General features: G+C 46.4%; 2 protein-coding genes across 7 annotated transcripts in view; both read right to left on the bottom strand.

The window, feature by feature from the left end:
• Positions 1-8: 8 nt before the first annotated feature.
• ESAM (endothelial cell adhesion molecule) lies at positions 9-8,272 on the bottom strand. Its single transcript, XM_012537072.2, has 7 exons — positions 8,064-8,272; positions 4,448-4,644; positions 3,186-3,387; positions 2,862-3,017; positions 1,487-1,609; positions 1,076-1,202; positions 9-855 (listed from the first exon to the last, which is right to left on the bottom strand). The coding sequence occupies exons 1-7, from the start codon at positions 8,131-8,133 to the stop codon at positions 540-542; spliced, it is 1,191 nt and encodes a 396-aa protein (XP_012392526.1). The 5' UTR covers positions 8,134-8,272; the 3' UTR covers positions 9-539.
• A 3,993-nt stretch (positions 8,273-12,265) lies between these two features.
• The window catches only part of MSANTD2 (Myb/SANT DNA binding domain containing 2), a 28,677-nt gene continuing 16,197 nt past the window's right edge, over positions 12,266-24,745 (bottom strand). Inside the window, exons 2-5 of one of the 6 annotated variants that reach the window (XM_033407390.2) lie at positions 22,040-22,129; positions 18,049-18,148; positions 16,390-16,450; positions 12,266-13,789 (exon numbers count right to left, since the gene is read on the bottom strand). In XM_033407390.2, coding sequence (XP_033263281.1) covers positions 12,937-13,789; positions 16,390-16,450; positions 18,049-18,124 — 990 coding nt within the window. In that variant the 5' untranslated portion in view covers positions 18,125-18,148; positions 22,040-22,129 and the 3' untranslated portion in view covers positions 12,266-12,936. Of the gene's footprint in view, positions 13,790-16,389; positions 16,451-18,048; positions 18,305-22,039; positions 22,130-24,745 lie in introns of those variants that run through there. The other 5 variants (XM_004280707.4, XM_004280706.4, XM_033407392.2 and 2 more) reach the window with 5 other exon arrangements.

The raw sequence follows: 24,745 nt of genomic DNA on the forward strand, positions 1-24,745 counted from the left end.
ACTCTCACTTTCCACACAAACACAATGTATCTTTATTGAAGTTTGCAAAATCAAAACAGAACCATGCATTTCAAGTTAGTATAAAAAATATCTTCCTTATCCCCTGCCCCAACAAAACCCAACCAAACCAGCAGGACAGGTTATATTAACGCTGGGAGCTGGAGGGGGAGTGAAGGATGAGGTTAGGTGGGACGGGGTACAGACCAAGGGGGCCTGGAGGACTGGTTGACTGGCAGTCCCTACCAGGCCCTGGGGGATGAGGGTGAGAGGCAGAGGTAGCAATCTCAGCAGCATCCCACTGCAGTCTTACAGAGAGCCCAGGGCGGAGGCCTTCCTAATCCTAGGTCCACGTCCTCTTCTTCTACCTCCTCGAAGTTTGGGTCTTAACTGAGACTCAGTTTGCCCATAGTAAAGAAAGGTGGGGGCAGAGGACCAGAGGTCTGGAAGGCGGCCACCCTCCCAAGGCTCAGGCCTCTGTGCTAGGGGTGACCCCTGTAGGAAGGAGAAGCCGGACACCCAGCCAGCGAGTGGCTGGGCCATCACACCAGAGACCCAGCCTGACTCCGGGCGGGAACCATCACAGGGACAGCACCCATGCGGCTCAGAGCAGAGGAAGAGACCCCCCCAGCGCTGGGGGATATTGGCTGAGGGCGGGCCCCATCTGTTCTGGGAAGCCTTGGTGAGGGCAGGACCTGACTGGAGAGGCTGGGTGTGGGGCTCAATGCACCAGGCCTGGGAGGGCCTTGGGGTGGCCGAAGGGCTCGTGCCGAGGTAACAGAGGAGAGGGTCCCATTCTTGGAGATTGTGTCTGAGCCCTTGGGCCAGGGCAGGGTCCTGGGAGCGATGGCGTCCTCCCTAGTCATCAAAGAAGCGATAAGAGGTCAGAAGCCGGAAGGGGGAAGGGGGAGAGTTCCCACGTGCTTTGTCTTACTCTCACCTCCCCTCTTCTTCAACTCTCCTTAAAATCTGCCCACAGGAAGGATGGTTCAGCCACTGCCCAACCTCATCCGTTAGATGAGAGCTGCCCGAATTCCCAAGGAAAGCCCTCATCTTGGCACAGACCAGGGACACTTACTTGATATCGTTGGCCGGCTCCTCTAGGGCCTTGCCCCGGCGTTGGTACAACAAGACCAGCCCAACCAGGAGCCCCAATCCAACCACGGTGCCCACGACAGCTCCAGCAACCACCGTAGCCTCAGGCCCTGGAAAAACCTTGCCGTCAGAGGGGGACTCTCAGCTTATTCCCTGGCCCTTTCCAACCCCACTGCCCCACTGCCCTACCACCACCATACACATTTTCTCTCTTTGTTAAGAAGAAGGTGACTGTCAAGAAGAAAGTGGTCACTGACCAAGCACCTGCATGAACATTTGACCAAGACAAGCTCCTTGCCCTGTTATAATGAAAGGCCTCCTCCCCTCTCTTGCAAACCCACCCCACCCCCCCATTGACCAATCTTCTCCCTAACCACACTTACCCCTCACTGACCTGTGCTCACTTTCAGGGTCACATTGCACTGGGCACTGCCCACCTCATTGTGGGCCTTGCAGATATACACTCCAGACATGGAAGTAGAAAGGTTTTTGAGGTTTAAAGACCCATGGATGGCATCTGTGGACACAATTTAGCCGTCAGTCCAGGGATCCTCTTTCCCATAAAAAACATCCTGCCCCTCCTCTGGAATGTCCTCTTTGACTCCCTGGGACAGACTCCCTGGCTATCCGTTCCCTGAGGGAAGGGAGAGGTGTGACAGCCAGTGTGCTGGGTTCTGCTCCCAGTTGCCTAACTGCTGGCTCAATACCCCTCTCCATTTCCACCACTCAGTGTCCCCAAGTGATATCTGAAAGGAGGCTAAAGAGGAAGTGATGCCCAGAAAAACCAAAATCCAATTTTCACTTTTATTTCTGAATGGCGGAGAGTGAGAGAGAAAGGACATTGAGTGAGGAATTAGAAAACCTAGGATCCAGAATTGACCAGTCTTCTCCTTGGGAAGACTGGTCAATTGACTTTAAGAAAGTGACCTGCTATCTCTGGGTCCCAATTTCTTCATCTGTAAAATGGGGGTAATACGACCTACTTGATTGTGTTGAAAGGAATATATGAAGTAATCTAATGATTTTAACAGTTAAAGTTTATTGGCTGCTTACTCTGCACCAGAGACTAAGCTCTTTACATGTACTAACTTAGAAAAGTTTCACAACAAACCTATGAGATAAGCTCTATGTAAAAATAATTTTAAAACTTTTATTATAAAAATGGTCAAATGAAAAGTAGAAAGAGGGACGAAATAAAAATCCATATACCCACAACCTAGATTCAACAGTTGCTAACATTTTGCTACACTTCTTTCATTTCTCTTTCTTCTGAGACATTTTAAAGTAAATACTTCAGCATGAAACTCCAAAAATAAGGAAGGACAGTATCTACATAACCACAATACCATTACCACACCTGATAAATTAAGACTAATTCTGCAAGAGCATCTAGTACTCCATTTTAAAATTGTTCCATCGATTATCTCAGTCAAATTGAAAAAAAAAAGTTCCAATTGCCCCCAAATGTTTTTTATAGCTGGTGTGTTCAAATCAGGGCTATTGATATCCCCATTTTACAGATGAGGAAACAGAGTCACAAAGTCACACACCTGGTGAATGCAGATCTTCTAGCCCCAGCGCCTCTTGAGTAACCTAAGTCTGCAGCACGTGCCGACACCTAGCAGGGCCTCTTTCTCCAGCCCCTCCCCCGCCCCCCCCACCCCCGCCAGTGCTTTTCAGCATTGACTCCCCTGGCACCCCGGCCCCTCTGGTACGTCATCTTTCCTCTACCCCAGCCGCACTCTCAGTGTCTCCGGAAGTTCCCTCACCTAAAACAGGTGCAAAGAAGACCTGGGAGGATGGGGGCGACCGCACCCACTGGTATTGGGCAGCGGGCTTACTCCTTGGGGACTGGCAGCTCAAGGTCACGTTGGTCCCCACGTGGGGCACGCCCCGGAGGCGGCAGGATGGAGGAGCTGGAGGAACTGGGGGAGGGGAGACAGGTTAAAAACTCACATCCGGGGGCCAGCGGCTCCCCTCCCCCGCTCCCACACACGGACCCCCCGTCACTCTGTTTGCCCCTCCCCCAACCTTCACACGCAGTCGCTTGGGGAAGAGACCTGCCCGACCTCCCACGGGTGCCTCTCACTTACCCAGCACAGTGAGTTCTAAAGTCTTGCTGCTGTGACCTCGAACAGTGCCTTGACTGTCTTGCAAGTTCACGGAACAGAGGTAGGGTCCGGAGTCTTTCTCCTGGAGGTCCTGCAGCCGCAGTGACACATTCCGGGAGGGCATGGGGTAGACCAGGGATGCTCCAGGTTTGCTTGATGTGACCCCACTGATGTGCGCCAACACCTGGTGGGCGGGAGTCACACCTCCCCATTATTACTTGTCTGCTCTGTGCCCAGGGCTCAGCTAGTCCCCCTCCCCCAAACTGGGGGTCTTCAAATGCCCCTCACCTGCACCACCCCCTCTAACCTCTACCAGTTCTCCATTCACCCCTGTCTCTCTAGCTACCGTCTTACCAACCCGGGTGCTCTGCACCAGAACAGGTCCTGTTCCCCTGGGCGCTGTCTCTTCATCTCCCACTTGGGGTGTTTAGAAAGTGGTAAAATGGTTGGGGGATAATGTAAATAGGGGGTAACGTATGAAAGAAACTTAGACTGCAGGGGTAGAGCCAAGAGAAAAAATATCCTTTTAATTTTTCTTGAAGATCCCCACCCCCCCCCAGTGTATAAGCCCATGCCCTACCCCTGCAATCTAAGTTTCTTTCATACATACCCCCTACTTATCAAATGACCTCCTGAACACACTTTCTAGGACCTTGCAAGGAGTCCGGCAAATAAGCAGCTCTGAAAATGACGTTTCCTTGGCTTCTGGGTAAATTTGCCTCTGAGTCTTCGTCTGATGTCAGGAAGGAAGATAGGTGAGAGATTGTAGGAGGACATGTACCCTTGCCTCTCAAGGAGGTTATATGGGAGCCGCGGGACAGATAATCATTTGGAAAGAGAAGCGGCCTGTGACAATGTCCAAAGCACAGATAATGTGAAAGCAGGAAGACGCTCAACTTTTAAAAGTTGTGTGATACATGCTCTAACCCTTCCTGTTTCCTATACCCTCAATCCTCACTTTCCCCCTTGCCCGGCAAAGTAAAATGCCTCTCCAATTGTCAGTGTTTGGTGTGCTCGAGTTCCAGGGAAACCTGGGAAAAGGAGAATTCTTTGGGGAAGCCTCCAATATCAAAACAAAAATTGAACCGGTGAGGTGGACCTTGCTTTTCCCTGACACTCCTTCGAGTCAGCCATCCCCTGGCCACCCCTCCCACCGTTGCCCGCTCTTCCCCGCTCCCCACCCCGCCCCCGGCCCCGCCCCGCCTCCGGCGTAGCGAGCCTCCGGCCGAGATGATTTCCCTCACCTGGCTCATATTCATATTCTTCCCTTCCAGTAAGAACCATATCACGGTGGGCACCTCCCAAGGCTTGGGCTTGGTCGAAGCTTGGTCCCCTTGCAGGGTGTACCACGCCGGGAGCACCACTTCCTCTCCCTCTACCGCCCGCAACTTGGTGAGGCCGGCGGGCACGTGCAGCTCCACTTGGGCCCGCGAGGAGGGCGCTGGGGATGAGAGCGAGGAGGGTGAGCGCGGAGCCCAAGGACCCAGCTCAGCGCGGCGGCAGGAGAGGACGAACCTCGCGGGGTCCCGCCACCGTAGGCCTCGAAGACTGCCCAGGGCCCGCTGGCCTGGGATCCCATTGTCAATTTCATCAGCGCTTCTTCTCCCCAACCTCAGCCCGCTGGCTTGCAGCAGGGATAGGGACCTGTGTCTACGCATTTATTTGTACCCAGAGGCACAGATTTCCGCGCACCAAGAGGAGGAGGGGAGATTTCCAGCGAGAAGGGAAAGACATCCAAGAGGAAGGGAAGAGTTAATACTTTTTAATCTACCCTCTACGTAGGCCACTTGCTCCCCCAATTTTCCTGGGCGGAAAGGCGCCGGTCGGGATCAAGAGCGTTCCCATCTCCTGCGTTCTCAAACAGATGTGCGGAGGGGGGGTGGGACGGTTAATCGGTTACCGATTAACTCCGCGGCTCCTTCTGAACTACTCCGAGCCAGGGAATCTGGAGTGGCCCAGCGCCTAACCCGGCCCAGTGACTGCCCGTGCTCCTTGGCCTCCCGCTAGGTTCCCACACGTGGGCTTCCCCAGGAAAGTTCCCAAGGGCCCTTTTGGGGCCCAGGGGATCTGGGCGGGTCGCAGGGAATCCTGGCAGAGCTAGAGGAGAATGAAGGTCCCCTGACAATCAAGTACAAAGCAATCAAGTACAGAGCTTGCCTCTGCCTGTGACTGACCTTCAGGAGGTGGCCTGGGGTGTTGGTTTCAAGGAGGGGGCTGTCGAATCAAAGCTTGCATCATGGCGCCCAGGAACACTCACTTATTGCCCTTTGGAGAGGCAACGGAGCAGCCAGTCAAAAGCCCTTTGGGGGAATAAGCTTGGGCTTGTCCGTGGCCAGGCCTGAGGATGTTGGCCGCCCTAGTTCCTAAGCCCTGCTCTCACTGAGGCCCTGAGTCCTCGGCCTCAACACTCTGCCCTGGAGTCTGAGATGCCACCTCCACGTGGTGATCAGGGGGCCACCGCTCGGACAGCGGCCGCGCCCGGGTCCGGCTCTCCACCCTGCTAGAGGCCGGCTGAAGGCCTCTAAGGGCCCAGGAGTGGATCCGGCCAGGATGCACACCGCCCCCATGGCTTCCTGGCTGCGTGTCTTTACAGAACCCCCAGCCCGATTCCTTGGCCTTCTTAGCCCCCCCCTCCCCATTTCCTGGCAGGTCCCTGTGGGCCAAGCAGGAAACTTGTGCCCGGTGATAAGCCAGAAGACAATGAGGAGGGCGCCGCTGGACCGGAGGCTCTGCAGGCAAAAACAACCTCTGCCTCAAGGAGCCTGACACCCGCTCAGGACCAGCCCGCCGGCTGGGACGCGGAGAGGCCTACGGGTGGTGCAGGCTCTGGCCCAGCCTTTCTGCCGCTCACCCCCAGCGGCCAGACACAGTTCCCGCCAGAAAGCGGCCGCGGTCCTGGGAGAGGGATGAGCCGCCTCCTCCCTGGGCCCCCCGCGACCTCCCTCAGGTCCTGCATTTACGAGGTCACTTTGCCAAAGGTAGAGGGGTGGTAAATCAATAGTAATGCGGACACATTGGGGTCTGGGCAAAGGCCAGCTAGGAGCTGGAGAGGGCCCCAGGCTTCGCTGCCCTGGTCCGGGGCGTCCGCTGGAGCAGAAGCCCCTCAACTCTTCGGCCCTTTCTGCTCCCAGGAGCCACAGGGAGAGGCAAAGGGGGTGGTTGGGTCTGAGTGAAGGAGACGGGAGCCGCCCAGGAAAGGGACCCTTCTGGCCCACGCCAGACCAGAGCGTGGGGCAGGCTAGAGCACAGGAGAAGGAAAATGGGCCTGCTCCCCAGGGCTACTATTTTTAGTCTCCCTCTTTCTCTGAGAAACTCCCCCCGCGGGCTTCTCACGCCCCAGGGGCAGCATCGCTGAGCCACCGAGGAGCAAGGGAGCAGAAGGGCCTCGGCGGAGAACCCTGTCGGGCAGAGCCCAATAGAGCCTGTGCCACCCAAAGTGCTGACCATCCCGAGGGCCATTTAACCCTCAGTGGCCCCCCGGGGGTGGCCAGGTAGGGATGCTGAAGCCTGGGTCTTCAGTATGAAATCTGAGGCTCAGAGTTAGGCTAGAAAGAGGACGGGTTGCCGGAGAGCTGCCTGAGACACCCTAGCTGCTAACTTGAATTTTTCTCCCTTTCTTCAGAGATCCCCAGCAGGAAGGGGGATGGGGAAGTTGGGGGTAGAATACAGAAGGGAAAGAGGTGTTGATGTTGAAGCTGGGACAGAGGGCCTGAGAAGTCAAGGGATCCTGGAGCAGCCCCACCAAGGGGCTGGTGGTCTGGTCTTGAGCCCCACTTTGTCTGGGGACCCTAATAATACTTCATGCCCCAACACCCTTGCAGCACAGACTGGGCTAAAGGAGACACGGGTAAAAGTTAGGTGGGCCCCATCACTGTGGTTGAATTTCACTCTACATCTTTCCAAGTCTTACTTGCCCTGGCGACTTCCAACCTGAGAGAAATGAGGAGTTAAAGCTGACCTGGACAAACCCACCCTTCACCCTCATTCGGGATCCTTGAAGAAAGATGGCAAGAAAGCCTGGGAGGCAGCATGTGAAACAGCTTATAATGAGCTTAGTTCCTGTGGGTCCTTTGCTCCCAGATATTGCACTGGGCCACCCCAGCTCCTGGGCGCTCCTGGAGCCCTTCAAACACTCCTCAAGCACTTGCTCCAAGGAGGGGCCCTTCCTCTCTGACTCAAAGGCCCTCTTCTCTATTTCCTTTGTCCTTTTGGCTCTAGGAGCCAATGGGGGTGGTGGACCTCTTGGGGGGGGTCACAATTCTGCTCCTCTAGGCATTCAAAGCCCTCCTCCATTTCCTGTGTCCCAAATGACCTCACGGTCGTGCTTTGGGGGCACCTCCCTTGATTCCCAGGCCAGGAAGCAGGAGGAGGGGGCAAGTGGGAGGATCTGGGCTGGGGAATTGAGGTGAAGTGCGTGTGTCAAGCCCGGGAACCAGGGAATTCCCCAGGGGCTCTTGCACATCAGTTTGTGGTGGGGTGGGGGTCGGGAGGGGGGCTGGAGTTAAGTCCTTAAGCTCTTTAGCCAGTGTCTCATCCAGCAGCTCAGCTCATCCGGCTCTGCTGGGTGGAGGTGGGGAGTGGGGGTGAGGAATGGTTCCAACAACTCACCCCAGGCAGTGCCCTAACCCTCTCCCCGACTACAAACACACCGCACCCAAAGTGGGAGCTGTTCCCCAACGCAGCGGGGACACGAGTGATGCCCTGCGTGGGGGGAAGTATAAGGGCGGGGAGGGAAAGAGTCAGAGACGGGAGTCCTGTCCCACCCAGTTCCTCATCAGTGCCCAAAAGCACCTCCCTCAGGGTCCGATTCACCCCATCTCTCCCATCTCATGTCCCCTCCAGGTCCAGGGTTTCACTCACCGAGAGCAGTCAGCCCCAGGAACAAAACCCGCAGCAAGCTGGTCGCAGGGGACCCGGGCAGGGAAACCATGGCCTTCCCTGGCCCCGACGGAGTCAGGGTCGCCGGCTCCGGGACACACCAAGCGACAGGTGCTGGGGCCGCGGAGCGGAGGCGGGAGCCGGGCCACTGACACCAAGGGCGGCTCTGGCCAGAGTCTGCGTGCGTGTGCCGATGGTGGGGTGGGGACCGACGGGGACTGGGGGCGGGGCATTCGAGGGGGCGGAGAGGTCGCCGTCCTCGCGGGCGGGGCTCGAGGGTGACCCGCCGCAGGGGGACGCTCCTCGCGCTCCGACGGCCGGCTCCCGCGGCCTCCACCGAGTCAGGACGCAGGGTGGGGTCGGGTGAGTCGTGGCGCCCTCACAGCCGGCCGGGGGCAAGGGCAGAAGACAAGAGCGCTAACTCTCAGACTACGCCATAGCCTTACCCCTCCGCTAAGTGGGGTAGGAAGGAGGGCCAGGAAGGAAGGGAGGTTTGGGGATTATCCGACGTCTAGGGGCCACCCGTACCCGACACCCTAAGCGGCCGGGGCTCCCGCCCGACCAACCGGCTCCGAGCTTGGGGGTAACGCGTTCTCAGCCTAAGCGGGGAGGAGGGGAGCCGCGTTTTCCCGGGGCCACTGGGGCTCCGCAGTGTGGGGCTTGAGGCGGCAGGAAAGGTCCAGAGTGCCGGCCGCGCGGGCCCGGTTCTGCTGCCCGAAACTACCAATTTCCCAGGGCCAGGGGCGGGTTGGGCCGCGGGAGCGGGCAGGGAGAGAGGCTCAGGAAGGGAGGCGGCCACGCCCACCCCTGCACGTGCCGCGTGGCCCCGAGGCTGCGGTGGAGGATGCGCAGGCGGCGGACCCGAGGACCGTGTTCACCTGTGACCGGAGAATACGGGGCCTCTCAGCAGGTTCTCGGAGACTCCCTAAAACCAAGGCCCGAGGGTCACCCGGAGCTTGCGCCGCAAACCCGAGCAGGGAGGTGACTGGCGCAAGGAAACCCCAGGAGCTGAGCAGGAAACTGAGGAAACAAGATCCCGGTTCCCCGCTTAACTCATAAAGGCTTTTGCCTTATGCAAACTGGGGAGGAGGGGGCAGCTGCGGGAAGGTAGACTGGACCAAGTCCCTCCATTTATTTATCCCCATGTCTTCGCTGCCTCCCATCCCTCCTCAGGCCCGCTCTGATCCTTTAATTCCCGGGACTAGATCATGTTCGGGGTGAAATTTAATTTAACCGTCCCTCCCCGCGCCAGCCGGTCACAGGCACCTCTGCGCCCTCTGGCGGCCGCAGCTCTCTTACAGAAGGGCACGCACCCGTTCTGGCTTCTCGGTCGGACAGCCAAAATAAAGATGCTTCAAACATCCCGGCACGGCTCAACCACAGAGCAAAGGTCACCGAGGACAGAAAGCATAACAACGAATCCCTGGCGCTGCCTGCTCTAGGTGACAGTTGACTGGATAGAAAAGCAGCCAGGCCTCCTGGATTCCATTTACTCCACACGGCCCTGCTCTGTTTTAACACTGAATGTGGTCTTTGAGCCTGCGCTGCCCAAGGTCTTTTTCTACACAGCGCCCCGTAGACCCTCTCAGCTGCTTCTTCCTAGTGTGACCTGCCTGGCTGCTCTTTAAATACCTGCCATGCAGTGGCTTTGAGAAATGGCTATGCAAACACTAGACTGCTCATGCAATCCCTGGAATCTAGTATTTGGCGGCTCAGTGACAGCAAAGGCAACAGGAATAGGTAACTGCTAGTCTCATATCCTTACGCAGGGACCTACAAACTTGGAATTGTCAAGTAGATTGTGTGTGTGTGTGTGTGTGTGTGTGTGTATATATATATATATATGGGGGAGGGTGCTGTTGGTTTGGTTTGTCTAGTCTATCACACACTTTTTTCTTTTTTTTTTTTACTTTGGTCTTCACTGCAAAGCACCTCTTGTAAACATCCCTCCTTTATTTCCAGGTCAGGCCTAGGTTACCCCAAATAAGTAATTCCTTCCAAAAACAGCAGTACAGTGCTCTTGGTTGTATCCCAGGAGCACCAAAGCATCTGATTACAGAGGCTGTGCTCATCCCTATCAAGTGCTACGTAAGGCAGGGAGGGCCTCAACATTCACTCTCAGTAGCTAACATTCCAGAATTTGCACCCCAGATAATTTACAACATCAGAAGTAAAGATACAAATAAAGATTTGTAGGCAGTGCCAGTCCCTTCAGGACTCTTCCACTGCTCTCACCCAATCAAAGAATTTTCTATACTATCTCCTACTCCAGCCACTTCTTTTCTGCTGACCCTGAGGCAGTCAAGTGGTAGAAGTTAGCAGAGCAGTTCTATTACTTTCTGGAAGTTTTTACTGAGAAGAAGTTTAGGGTGAACATTGCTCTCTACCCTTGTGTAAAATGGGAAGGTTAGTGCGGAAGATCTGTGAGTGACCTGAATAAACAGGTTGTGTGCAAGAGCTAAGTTCATAGTTTCATATGTTAAGAGACTTGCAGCTCACTAGTGTTTCTCCCAGTCATACCTCATCTTTTATCTCTACAGTATTTTTTAATGCTGATTCTTACATTTGAATGTAGTGTCTCCATCCTCCTGGAATCAGTTATAAGGCTTCATTAAGGTCTAAATAGTCTTTTTGTTTTTAGAAATGCTGATATAGTTATCCGACACCCTGCTGTCCTCTTTTCTAGATTGTCCTGGCCAAAGAGAATGGATATTCAGTATCAGGAAGGTACTTTCTTTCCAAGTCGCCATTTTCCAGTGCCCAGCTTTGTCCTCTTGCCCCTACCCCTCACCCATCCCAAGCCACATGGTGAAAACACATATTGGATCAGGCTTTGCCATACACTCTGTGCTGCTCACAGTGGTCTAGCAATGCCCTATTCTCAGTAACGTTAGGTAGATCTCAGACATCCTCACTAAATGTTCCCAAATGTTCTGCCCCTGCTAAGTAACTAACAGCAGTGAAAAGCGGGATAGGGGAAAGAAATGAATGAAGCATAATGTTAGTTTTAGGGCTGATCAGTGGCAAAGTTTGGGGGATGCCATGTACTACTCCTGGTGATAATGCTTTTTCCTGCAGCACTTGGCACTAATATTATGAGATTATTGCTACAAAATGGTCAATGAAGCCTCGGCCTTTAGGACTATAATTCCAAGTTCCAAAGAAGAGCAAACTCATGAGAATTTCCTAAAGCCCATACCTACAGCCTGTGCCCAGGCAGAAGAGGTGCTGCACTCAAATATTCCAGGATATTTATTTATACTCTCCATGAACTAGCACCCACTTTTAGCAGCTCACATCAGGAAACAGCCAACTCCATAAACCTAGACTCAAATGACATTAATAAAAGTCATCCCATTGGTTATAAGCTCTCTAGTCACTAGAAAAATAAATAAGCATCAACCAACCAAGAGGTGTCAGAATGAGAAAAACCACTGATTTAAGACAACTCAGGTTGCAGGAAAGAACATTTTTTAAATCAATATGCAATTTTATCTTCAATAGTACAGAAAAACGGGGAGAATTATAGCTCTTACCTGGATTTGCAGTCCATTTAAAGTAGAGTACCCGAGAGATGCTGGGGGAATCATTAAAGATAAATAACCAATCTAACAAGTCCCTGTCATGAGACCAAAGTGACCCTTGACTACTCCACTAGTAAGGTAGTTCTTAGCCAAGAGTACTAACCTCCAACTGGAGTGCTAGTTGACCCACAGAAATCACTGAAAGATCTAAATGTGATAGTTACCCTCCTAATGGACTGATACCTTACAGTTTCCTATCCTATGGATCACTTAAAATTTTTGTTTGGATGTTTCTATTAGATCTTCCCTCCTTTTTTACAGGAAGCATGATGACATCAATTCTCCACCTGTGCTCCTGAGCGAGCTGCCCCTGATTACTGATTGTAAAGATGAGGAATGAGAGTCTCTTACAAATTCATGTACGTAGGGCCGAAAGGAATATCCTTTTGTAGCTTTTTAAAAAGTAGCACAAAATGAAATGTCCAATGACCTTTGTTACTCTGACAAGAGATAATGACATTGGTCAGTGGGGTACAGAGAGTGAAAGGAAGTGAAGCTGCCCTACTCTGTTGTGTTCATCCCTAGCAGTAAAGTCAGAGCACAGTCCCACTGCCAGTGCGACCACACTCTGCTACAAAAAGCTCCACTAGTACGCCAAGAGGCCAGGAATTACTTTAATGATTTTTTTAAAAAAAGTTTAAATGGCAGCACAACCATAAAGTTGGTACATCACAGAAACAAAGGTCTTTGCAGGCAACACTGATTGGGAATAGCAAAACACTTGATTGGTGAAAAAAATGAAACTCTAAATTATATACAATAGTAGCTAAGGGTAATATTGAAAAACAGTCTTATTTACTGTGACTCAAGATTTAACTTGCCATTATCTATTGCTTATTTATTCAAGGTTGTAAATAATACTTATATAGAGACATAGAGATGTGTAAAAATGAAACATCGTGAAAAAAATACAATTTTTCAATTTCATATGAAACTCAAAGTATAAGTTTTGTCCAATATGGAATGTACCTACATTTGTTTACATCAGGGCTCTAAAATCCATTTAAAAATTGATTTTTGTTTTTAAAAAAGAAACAACTGACCCACCATGCAAGTCCGCTGTATAGCTTGCTGGCTCAAAATGAGCATTTTCAGGTGAGGTCTGTTTTTTCTGCCCAAAGTCTACTATGATTTCTTAGTTGTACTGGCCCGATCGTGGAAAGAGTTTCCATGAAGTCTGATGGCAGCATCCGGATGAGGGACAGTCTGGGTAACAGGATGTGAGTAGAGAGGAGAGAGGTAAGAGCCCAAATCCTTATGAAGGATGACATTCAGTTGTTAAATTTTAAGGGGTAGCCAATGGCTTTTTCCAGGCACTCAACTAAAGAGCCAGCGGAAAGAAAATCCCTCTCTACTTCTACAAATTTGATATAGATGGATTTGGGGGAAACGCCAGGATCCACAATACAGTTCTGAGACAAGAACCCATTAATACCGACCCAATCTTTGCTGAAGGTTTTGGTATTTGCTTGGAAATGTAAAAATAAGCATTGCTGCAGAGTCCTGACCTCAGCGATCCCGAGGTAGCAATAGATAATTCGGGTAGGTTCTATTTCCACCTGTAGTGAGGCTTGTGCTGAAAGGGTTTCCAAGTCAACCCGGCCCTCCTTTCCTGGGTCCAGGGAATGTCGCTCCATATGGGGTGAGGGGGGCCTCTCAATACACTCTTCGTAGCCAATGGCATAAAGGCCTGGGCTTTTGGGAATGCCTCCCGGCAATAAATACTGAACAACGTTCCCACCGGTTGGTTTGGAGTGGGCAATGGGTATCCAGTCAACTTCCATGTGCAGCTCCAGGCACCGCGCTTCACTAATAGTGATCTCCAAAAACTTGTAGTAAACGTTTTTCCAGTTCATTTTCTGCACTCGGGTCATGATGATCCGTCCCTCAGGCTTCTCAGAATTGAAGTACTCCCGGAGTCGCTTGCCAAGGGGCACCTGGGAGCTGATCTCAGCATAATGGTAACGGATATCCTCTTTCCAACGGGTGTTATAACCAATTCCAAAAATGGCCAGTTTATTAGAGAGATGAAGCCTTGAAAAGTCTGTCCAGCTCTGAAACAGTTCCCATTTCAACTGTACTGATTCCAAAATCTGTATGATATTCTGCATGATGTCTCTTTTCCTGGAAAGAGAAATGAAAGTCAGATTCTTCAGGTGTCTAGATGAGCACTGTCCAGTAGAAGTTTCTGCAATGGTGGAAATGTCCTGTGTCTGTGCTGTCCAATATGTTAGCCATTGCACTTAAGATGTGGCTAGTGTGAGTGAGGTATTAAGTTTTTAATTAATTTTAAATTACATTTAAATAGCCATAGGTGACTAGTGGCTACCATATTGGACTGTGCAAGTCTAGATAATCATAGTATTAAAAATCTGAGACATGCTCACCCTTAGGAAGTTCCTAGGAACTAGTGAAAAACTGCTTTCCATTACTTCTAAAGTCTGGCTGTATTCCACTTAGTAATTATTGATACATAAGACCCTAGGATTTCAGAAACCAAGGATCATGTACTTTTTAAAGTGGCTAGTATAGTGCATATGATGACCTTCAGACCTAACTACCAAAAGCAGGTGAAGGATGCTGTATTCAGAAAAGTAACCAGTAGGTATCACTTAAAAGAATGAACACATTAATTTCTAACTTGGAAATTCTGAAAGTTCAATAAGTTTGGCCCATACATGCTGGCCATAGGAAAAGATACAACTGATTATGACTATTGATCTGATACAAAAACATGAAAAAAGGACATTTTCTTCTATTTGTCTGAAATACATTACTATTCTCAAATTTAAAAGAACTGTCAGTTTAGCACAGAATTAAGATCTGAGAATTCAGATGAAAAAGTTCCATTATTAAGCTTCAGTTTTAAGAGAAAAAAAATTCCAGATAATGAATTGAGATTTTTCTAAAATATATTTTATAAAGGGAAGCAAAAGTATAGAAATTATTTCAATTTTGATTTGGACAGTTAACAGAAGAAGACAAAGTACAGGGAAATTCTTGTTTCACGTGCTGCTTAATTCATGTAATTCCAACGGATACTTCATGATGATTTGTACATTTATATGAGGATATTTCTCAGGTAGGGTACAACTTTGATGTTGGAAGACTGAGGTTTGTTAAGTATCAACTTAGCAACAAACAATTACACTCGACATCAATCACAGGTTTAAGCTACAAAAATACTCAACTACCACACTCACATACAATCAAACACAGGCAAGAAAAGAGGGTGTAATGGTGGTTTGCTAACAGCTTCTTGGAAGGCGACAGATCCTGGAAACTTTATTCTTAAATGCTCATACCTTCTGGAAGAGCTTTTGGAACAAACTGGGGAACCTTCCACATAGTCATTCTCTCTTACTTTCCTTGATTTTCTTTTCAAGATGGCAAAGAGCTAATGTTTTGTTATCAGTTGCTTCTTGAACCAAAGACTGCCCTGGACTTATCCTCCACACTTTAGTTTGTCTTGAAAGCTACTCAAGTATCTAAGTGGCCATCAGGATGAAATCACTGCATTTCTGGAGATTGCTTCTCTTCTCAGAGTACACAAAGGCACTCGATCACTTTTCTAATATTTAGATTGTGGTGCTTGTGAGGCTAAGACATAGGACCATGTTTCTGCATGGGTCAATGCTTTAAAGAAAAATTATCTTTCATAGCTACCATTCTTCCTGTCCTCTTTTAAAATATTTCACTGATCTCAAGGAGGACTCGGCTCAGGAGGTGGGATGGACAGCAGAGCTTTTTGTCTGTTTTGCTCACTGCTGTACTCCTATGCCTGACATACAGTAGGTGTTTGATAAATAAGTGGTGACTCTTCTTCGTGGGTGAAGGATGGTGTATCTGACTACAGGCTATATCAGCTAGTTCAGGCTAATCCCACCTAAACCCAGAGTGAAAAGATCCCGTGCCCAAATGAAGTTATTTTATTCAGCACTGTCATAGCCCTAAATCATCAATAAGGAACAGTTCTGAGGAAACTGTTGCATTGGGAAATGAATTGCCTCTTAGAACCCTCTCACCCTGTGAGCTGAAACCTGGAGTAGAGGCAGCCACACAGGACATTTCTGCAGAGCCTGTCAGTTTCCTGCCCCACTGATCTGATCTCAGCCTGAAGCTCCCTGGGCTCAAGCCTCAGATGAGCTATTCACAGCTATGGAGCACAATGAGAACTACATCCAGTTATTGAAACAGTTCCTGAGAACTGTCTGTTGTATTTCTGAAGTTCCAACCGTGGGAAAAGTTCAGGGGGTCTGAGACTGGTGACACCAATTCTGTGAAGCTTGAGTTCATCCCTAGTTACGTCAATTGGGCCTCCCCTGTAGTTCCTAAGCACTTGCTTTTTGAGTCCCAAAATGGAATATTATAAGGAGTTTAAGTGTCCCTCTGGCCCTCCTATCACTTCACTTAACCCCAGACAAACTCTGGGCCCTGTGACTTATCTCTGTATCATATTTAAACATCCAAATACCACATGCACACACAGAAAAATACCATAAACACGCTTATTTTCATATATTTATTTCTTCTTGTTGTATACAACATTCTCAACATTTTGGATTAACCACTGGAAAACTTAGGCTAAAAAGATGAGGAAGAACAACTAGACATGCTCTCTCAGTGGCATGGCTGTAACTCTCATAGCATGCTTCATTACAGCAAGACTTTTGTCATTAAACTTAGGTAAATACACTTTGTAGAAAGGTGGAACATCTACTTACTGTGCTTCTTCAGAAGACTCTTGTTTTATTTTTAATGTTCTCTTTGTGACAGGTATTTCATCTGAAAAACAGAGGTTTTGAAAAAAGTTATATTTTCCTAAGTGGTGGCATACATTTATGTAGCTGAGCAGCTATATGTCTACTGTTTGTTCCATGCTTTCCAATGCGAGAACTTAATTCTAGTGTCAAACACTGTCCAATGCCAGATTTATAAATATAACTCTTACATAATGAGATGCATACATTTATATGCAAGATCAGAAACCAGCTCTACAAGTATAAAATTCTTCAAGGTCACCCGTGGATTTCTAGCTAGGAGCTTAAAGCTTAATTTCATGGCAAACATGATTTTTAAAGGAACGAGAATGAAAATAATTCTGTTCTATTTAGACTTTCTATGTAGGTTTTAGAGAGCAATTATTCCCCTAATATCAGGATCAATATATACTATGCATGTCATTTTTTTCCCCAAAGGTTTAGGTGACTTAACTCTCTCCAGCAAAACCAGAGTTAGAGGATGCCAAAGTAATTTAGATCTTAGTACCGTTTTGAAATTAAGAGGTAGTGATCACTTAGCATCTGCCCTTCTTATTCTTCTAGTCATCAATTCTCTCTCTTACATTGTGTTAGTCTTACAGTTTTATAACCTCTTCGCTCCCTCTCTCTTCTGATATTTGAGAGATTCCTTTAGATATAGCATTCACAAGAAATATTAACATTTAATCCTTTTTCTTTCAAATTAGGCATTTCTCTGTCATCAGGAGTTCTATAACATAGTGCCCATTGGCTTTTGTCTTAAGCTAGGGAGGCACATTTATAGTACCAACTCTACTTATCCTTCCTTGGGGGCTACCTGAGTTTCACTGGAGAGCGAGAACATTTACTTATAAGTAAGCACTCATTACACAACTTGCTATGAATGTACAAAGGTTGCAGCAGAAACTTGATTAGTACTTGCAAATTATGAAAACTAAAATTGGAGCATTTACGGAAAAGAAAAAAGAAAAACAACTACATATACCCTCTTAATTAGTCCACACAAGTTTAGATTTGATGGCCAGGAGTTTTGTTTTCCATTTTTAATGTGAAGACTGGGAATAAATCATTCCAGCTACTGTTGGGATGGGATCCTTTACAGAGTTTGAAGGAGTATGATCCCTGATAATGTTCAAATATCAGCTCCTTTCAAACCAAGGCTTCCCTTCATTGATTGTTCAGACTGAAGCCTGGAAAGGGACCTTTTGCAAATCACAGTCAGGAAAAATAAAAGTATTGGGGATAAAGGAAGGAAAAGACAGTTATATCTATACCAGTCGAGCCAAGAGTCAACACTCTTAGCAGTCATCTTAGAACTAAGAGGTGCAGGATATTTTTAATTGCATAGCCTGTCACTGAGCTTCCTTGTGCAGCTCAGAATTAGGAATTCTTCTGTCTTTAGGAATTTTGTGGAACCCAAGTCACTAAACTCTAGGCTGGTAGTTTAAGGATGCCCAAATTGCCCCAAATAGACTGGCTATATGCGTTGTGCTGTCAGTGGGAATGGTATAAGAAGATATTACAGATATGAAGTACCTGTGCACATATAAAGATATGCATATGCACGTGCACGCGCATGCGCATGCACACACACAGAAGTAACATAGATACTGGCTCTCTTACCCAATTCCTGATCTGTTGGATAGCCGTGGAGATCCTGACTGTGGTTTCCCCAGTCCTCCTGTGAATACTCCTCCATAGTGCTGCCATCTGACTCCAGCTCCTGGTACAAGCCACTACTGTTAATAAGTACAGGCTGGCAGGGCTGAGCATCCCATCCTCCCTGACCAAACACCTGTTCCAACTGTTCAAATGTGTAACTGCTCTTTCTTTTCCCAACACCATGTTCTTTCACCCGACTGTAACACCTGCGAAGGGTCTAAGACACAAAGTCTTTTGTTATTCCTTTAAAGCTGTACTTCCTCTTCCAGGTACGGACCACAGATATTAATTACTATTAGACAGACACAGACAGACAAACACAGACACATTGTTACAGGAATGCTAGATTTTAAATTCATGATTATATTAGAAAAAAATACTAATTTAGCATTTACTCAAACATGTTATAATTCAAACAATTACTTTGCAATTAATTATCCATTAAACAACAAGAAACATTACAACATTATTGCATGTGTCCCATACACGTATTTGTACACCCCCACCCCCATTTTAAAAGAGTAAGAAAAAAAAAAAAAGGAAAATAAGAAATACCAGCCAGCCAATAGGATGCACACCTGCCACAGAAAAGAAAGAGCTGCTATTTGTGCCCAGAATTTGGAAAAAGTGAGGGGAGGGAGGACAGAAAGAAGAATTTCCCAAAGCAAAGAATATAACCTTCCTTACCCTTGATAAGAAGGAACACAGGGTAAAAACAATTGCCTAAACAAATCAGCTGGTAAAACTTGTTACTTACATAGTCCATAATCTTTACTAACTCACTCTGTCTTTGGGGAAGTTGCTAAAATTTAAAAGAGATCAAATCAATAATGCTACAGATTCCCAGTCTCAGACATCAATTATCAAGAAAGACACTAATACCTACATCTAAAAATTAGCGAGTGACAACACTAGTCTATTCTACCAACTCAAACCGCCAGCCAAACACACCAACAAACGAAGCCCATGATTTCCTTTTGCGGGGGAAGTGAGGTGGAAGGGTGTTATTTCACTTCTTTTTTGTGGCACACAGCAAATATCATTATGCAAATCCACAGATGAAACCCGGATAGTTTTATTATCTTGCACAACGCTTCAACTTGCTTCGTGGTCTTCTAACGCATATTTCTGAGGATTTCCTTCGTTTCACGGTACATCTTATGCTATCTTACACGACATTTCAAAAGATAAATCAAGGACTTAGTCCCAGTCCTTGTGCCTTAGTTCCAAATTTAGTTTAGTTACATTCGTCCTCTGTCCCATCGCTGTCTCCTTTTGTTCCTTCTACTCTCCTCTCCACTCTACTAGGTTTTACTCTGAGGATTTTCGTGACAGACAAGACCCTTTTTCTCTGGTGGCTCCAAATACTTTCTAACTCAGCTGTGACAAACAAGCTCACCTCAGGCTTACTTTACACACATGAGCCGGACCATAAACTTCTCCTGAATGTGAGATGACTCTCCATAAGCCAATACGTCCTCTATTCTCGCCAAACAAAAACAACTCTGAATAATCTGTATCGGGCCTCCTCGGAAGTTCAGTACCTTTAAATCGCAGTTGATAAGCTACAGGAAGACACTCTGTCAAATACTTTGCAGATCTGTCCCTCGAGGCCAGAAATCCAGACGGGCAAAAGGAATAATAAACCTAAGACACGGATGATGATCTCCCTCTGACAAAAGCAGAGGAGTGACTAGAGTCACCCCGTCCTAAAACCAGCCAGCCTATCCCCTGCCTCATTCTCCCTTTCTGGAGATTTCTTCTGGTGCCTCAAATGATGCCTTAAAGAAGTTAGGTTTCTGCCACACTTTAATTAGTGTTCCTCCTCTCTCTTTGTAAAGGAGAGTCACAAGTACGTAACACACAACTTTCTGGAACAAATCAGAAATGAACCTGGGAAACGTGTGATGAGCAACCCTTCCAATGGAAGGAGACAAATGCCTGCAGCAGATCTCATCTGACTTCCTACACACTCCCCTTCCCGGTGCCCTCTGCCCTCCCCCCAGGGACTGGAATTTGAATTGCAAACATCTCCTATTTATTTTTATCTCACAATGTCTACTTTCTGCCCTCCAAGAACACCCCAGCCACTCTTCTCAGCTCCTGCAAGGACCGTAAATGGAGAGTCCCAGCCATGTCCCTGTCACCCTTCCAAGGCCATAAATGGAGATGGAAACCATGCCACTGCTCACTATTTACTGGCCGCCTAGAGAAAGGCATTCAGCACACAAAAGAGCCCAGCTGGATCTGTCATGGAGGGTTATTTCAGAAGTCAGGGAATAAAACTAACATTCCTTTGAAGGAAGGGGCCACACTTAGGATGTGACCTAGGCGTAAGCAAAGCCACCAATCTTTGACACTATATATGGTGGGAAACCACAGAAAAGATTTACTTTCTCTGAAACCACCGAATCGAGCTTAAAATTTCACTTGGCTTGTGTAATTATGAATAAGGAAACTAGAAATATCTAAGCATTCTAGATATGGAAGAATAGTCAGATGATATATTTTATATTTCATCAAAAAAGCCTAACAGATCTTGCCCCCTCTTACTTTGTAGTGTACTTTTGAAATACACTTTAATAGTGCAATATGCTGATATGTAAAATATCTATTAGGGGTCTGAATGCAAAATCAGATGCCATATGATAGGCATCTGATGTGTTGAAAGATTTCCAAATTGACTTTAACTCTCTCAAGACGTAAATATGCAAAAGACGTATCTTCTGGATTCAGTAAAGACCACAGATCCAAGGAGAGGCTGTTTAAATAGCACATATCAACTAAGAAAAAAAAGCAGGAACTTAAACATCAGCTTGACTGCTACTATAAGAAACACTGGTATTTAGATAAACGAGAGGGACTTTGGAAATGGATAAAAAGGACATATGGAGACCTTCCAATCCTTATCATCCATAATAAATCAGAAAAGGTTACACTTTCCACACTCTACATGATTAACCAAAGCATATAACTAAGTGATTGTGTGTCTCTGTCAACAGTCCTAAATAAACCAACTTAACACCTACTGTAAATCTTAGATTAAGATAATGCTCTGGAATCTAGGAAAAACGGAGTCTTGCCTCCCATTTTGGACAGCTGTACCAAACCCAACAAGAACCTCAATTCAGCTTCCTTGGAGAACCATTTCCTGTTCAACACAAAAACCTTGTTTCTCTTCCTTCTTCCTTTACCTCACTCATCTTAGAAATTTATAGTCACTTAGCTCTAGCATTTTTTTAAAAATTAAGATCTCAGAAGGGAAAGAATTTGCTTGAAATTATTAAAGACTATTCTAGTCACAGTGAAGAAGAACACTTTCCTTATTGTTAGGAATGTCCATGGTAAATCAGTGTTACTGTCTCCTCCCTGGGACAAGAGCTATGAGATAATACTATATCCTGAGTGAAGTTATAAGGATAGAGGGCAGGAGAAGTCAAAAAAATCTGAACAGAAGAACTAAAGTATAGGAAACAACCTGACCACGTGGTCAGATCAGAGAAGTCCAAAGGTATTTGATGTAGAAGAAATGCCAAGTGAATGCTTGGTAAATCCACCGTGCCAAGTGTTCAATGACTAGGAAAGGAAAAGTACCACAGGAAAGACGTGAAGGACGTCCCATTACCAAAGCAGGGAGAAAAATCAGATGGCTGACAACTGACAATTTATAGACAGAGGGAAAGTTTTGCCAAAGTTTAAGATTACAGTGAAAGAAAATGAGAGAATAAAGATGACATTCATTGTGGATGAACGTAAGGGGAGTCTGGAGGTAGGGGATGGGGCAGGGAAACAAAGGCAGGAGTTTTAGATTGGCAGGATTGGGGGTTTAACGGCAGCAATGCAGAGAAAGACCCAGGGTTACAGTACACGTAACATTAAATACAGTGCACAATGCAACTATCTTGCCAAAGTAAGTAAATCCAGTATTGGGTTGTATAAGCAGAGGAATCACATGTAAGCTATGAAGGTGGCTCTTCCTCTCTATTCAGCACCGGTGAGGCCACAGCTGGAGCACAGCATTCAGTTCTGGGCATCGAACCAGCTACAAGAGAGGGAAATTGTAGAGTTCAGAAAAGGGCAAATAAAATAATGAAAGGCTTGGAAAATAAGATCTTTAAGTAGGGCCAGTGGTTTCATCAAAGCCCTTCCTGATATTATATAAGCTACTTTGGGGATACAAATAAGGTTTCTTTTGTTTCAGTGTCCTCCAATCCCTCCTTTGACTTTCAAGAAGTGGGGAGAATAGAATTCCTCCCTGGTATGGCAAAGTAGGAAGCAAGCTAAATAAATCATATGAGCACATGCCAACCAATTCTGCTACTGGCTCAATCATTTTCTCAAAATGTGCCCCATTTCATACAATCATAAAATCATCACCATGACAAAACCACTGTTCTAACAGAACTGTCTGTCGATGGAACAGGATATATAACAGGGAGGAACAGAAATAAGGCATAACTGCCATATAAACGTGTTGTTTAGAAAACACCGGCATGATCAGTCTAAGATGTCAGATGAAAACAGTCATACTGCAGGGAGGACAGCTTAGTTATAACAGCAGGAAACAGTGTTATAAGAAAAAACAAGCAGTGAAACAGATTTTCAAATGTAGTTGTCAAACTGGCCATACGAGAAATGACTTACATATTATAGTTTATCTTAACCCTCTGCCAACTAAGTATGATTAAATTTAAAATTCTTTAACCCAAATGATTAAATAAAGAATATACTTATTTGCAAACAAAATCTTAAAAATCACATACTATATTCCACAAGAGATAGGGGAAATTACACTGGGAGCAAATCTCCAGTGACTGTTTCTAAGTGTTAAGAACAGTACCTCAGCCTAAGCAGATGTGTACTGCAAAGCAAAAGAAGCCTTTGTGAAATAGATCTATCCTCTTCCTTTAAACTAAAGCTACTGCTTTACTGTGTTGCAATTAGTTGCTCTTAGTTAACTGAGGCAACAGAACAATACTGAGTTTATTTCAATATCTCTAAGAAAGACTCAAGATTTCTTAAGTTTTATTTTCTGTGAGCACAAATGCAGGGGGAAAAAAAACCCTGAAATGGCAGACAACTGTAAAAACATTTCTGTACAGTAAGAGGGATATTAAGGACATAGTATAAATTGCTATATATATTTTTGACACAGAGCTGTAACTAATGATGAGGAAGTCACTTAAGGTAAAATCCATCTGGGGCCAGTAGCAGCTTTACTACCTGCTTTACTAGGTTTTCTGTACATTAAAATTTGGCAAACTGACTTGCCAATCACCTAATCCTTTAAAACCAACCAACCAAAGACCCCAAGAGGAAAACCAAAACCAAAAACACAGCACTTGTTTCACACTCCCCGGTTATTAGTGCTACAGAAGTTTTGGCAAGTGAGAAACCTTTTTATTCTTAAGATTTCCTTTTCCTTTTCCACTCCAGAGCAGAGGTTCTTAACTTTTTTGAGTCCTGGATTCCCTCCCCAGAAGAACACACATACAAAACTGTTCCACACAATGTCATGGGGAACATGGACTCTCTGAAGAGCTCATACAAGAACCTTCGGTTAAGAAACTCAGCTCTACGCCATGTGGTTGTTTCTTCCGTAAAAAAATATAATAGGTATTAGTCAGAAACCCTAAAACGAGGTAGACTTAGTGTGTGTCATAGGTTTTACAAGAGAGTCTGGAGACTGGGGCCAGTTCAAGAATAACTTCTCCAGTTTCCTCAGTATCCTGCTCATTTAGATAAAGCAGCATTAATATTTCCTTTAAGAGGTAAATTAGCAAAATTGCCATTTCTTGAAAGAAACAATTTCTATCAGTAAAAGCATACAAGGATATCAACTTACTCTTCACAAAAATATAGCGCTTTTTTTCTACCTGCTGGGGAAGAAATGTTTTTTCTGAAGTGGCAATTAAACAATAATAAATGATTCATAATATGTTGATCACCTGTTCCAGTTGTAGCACATAGTACTTGATCATTCACTATCTGATTAACTTATCAATAGAGATGCTAGATAAATTACCTAAGGTAACAACTTAGGGAAATGCACACACCTAGAAACAAGTATAGGAAAGTAAGTCTTGACTACCTTCCTTAGTGGATAATGGCTAAGCCTTAACATTTCCCCATTTTAACACTGCCTGAAGACTAAAGGGACTCAAAGGAATAGGCAGTGTCTACACTAATTCAATCCTTAACTCAATGGGATCAAAATCTGATCCATTATTCCACTGAAACTGTCATGGTCAGCAATGCCTTCTTAATTACTAAGAACAACGGTCCTCAAACTTTGTCCTTAACTCATCTGACTTTCCTGCAGCACTTAATACTATTAATTACCTATCTGTGTCACCATCCTTGCCAAGTGCCTCTTTTCTAAAACTTTCTGTAATACACTGATTGACAGAGAGCAGGTGGAGCTGCCCAACGCTCTGATAGCAAACCAGGTTCCAACCTCCAAAACATTAGAGAAGTTTTGAATGGAAAAGAACTTTAGAGATCATCTAGGTCTAATTAACAAATGCGGAGTGGAGGCCCCAAGACAAGTGAGTATTCCTTCAAAAGGGATTTGCATAGAAAAATTACCAAATGCCACTCACAAAATGTTACTGTACCCTAAGAAAGCTATTCCACTAGATTGTAAATTCCATGAGGT

This window comes from Orcinus orca, chromosome 8 (genome assembly GCF_937001465.1).
Source record: "Orcinus orca chromosome 8, mOrcOrc1.1, whole genome shotgun sequence".
In the NCBI taxonomy this organism is placed as follows: domain Eukaryota; kingdom Metazoa; phylum Chordata; class Mammalia; order Artiodactyla; family Delphinidae; genus Orcinus; species Orcinus orca.

Coding starts and splice junctions, on each gene's coding strand:
- ESAM (XM_012537072.2), bottom strand. CDS start 8,133: ATGGTTTCCCTGCCCGGGTCCCCTGCGACCAGCTTGCTGCGGGTTTTG. Junction 1,610..2,861: donor CTTCTTTGCACCTGTTTTAG/GTGAGGGAACTT, acceptor TTGTGTCCACAG/ATGCCATCCATGGGTCTTTA. Junction 856..1,075: donor GAGCCGGCCAACGATATCAA/GTAAGTGTCCCT, acceptor TTTGATGACTAG/GGAGGACGCCATCGCTCCCA.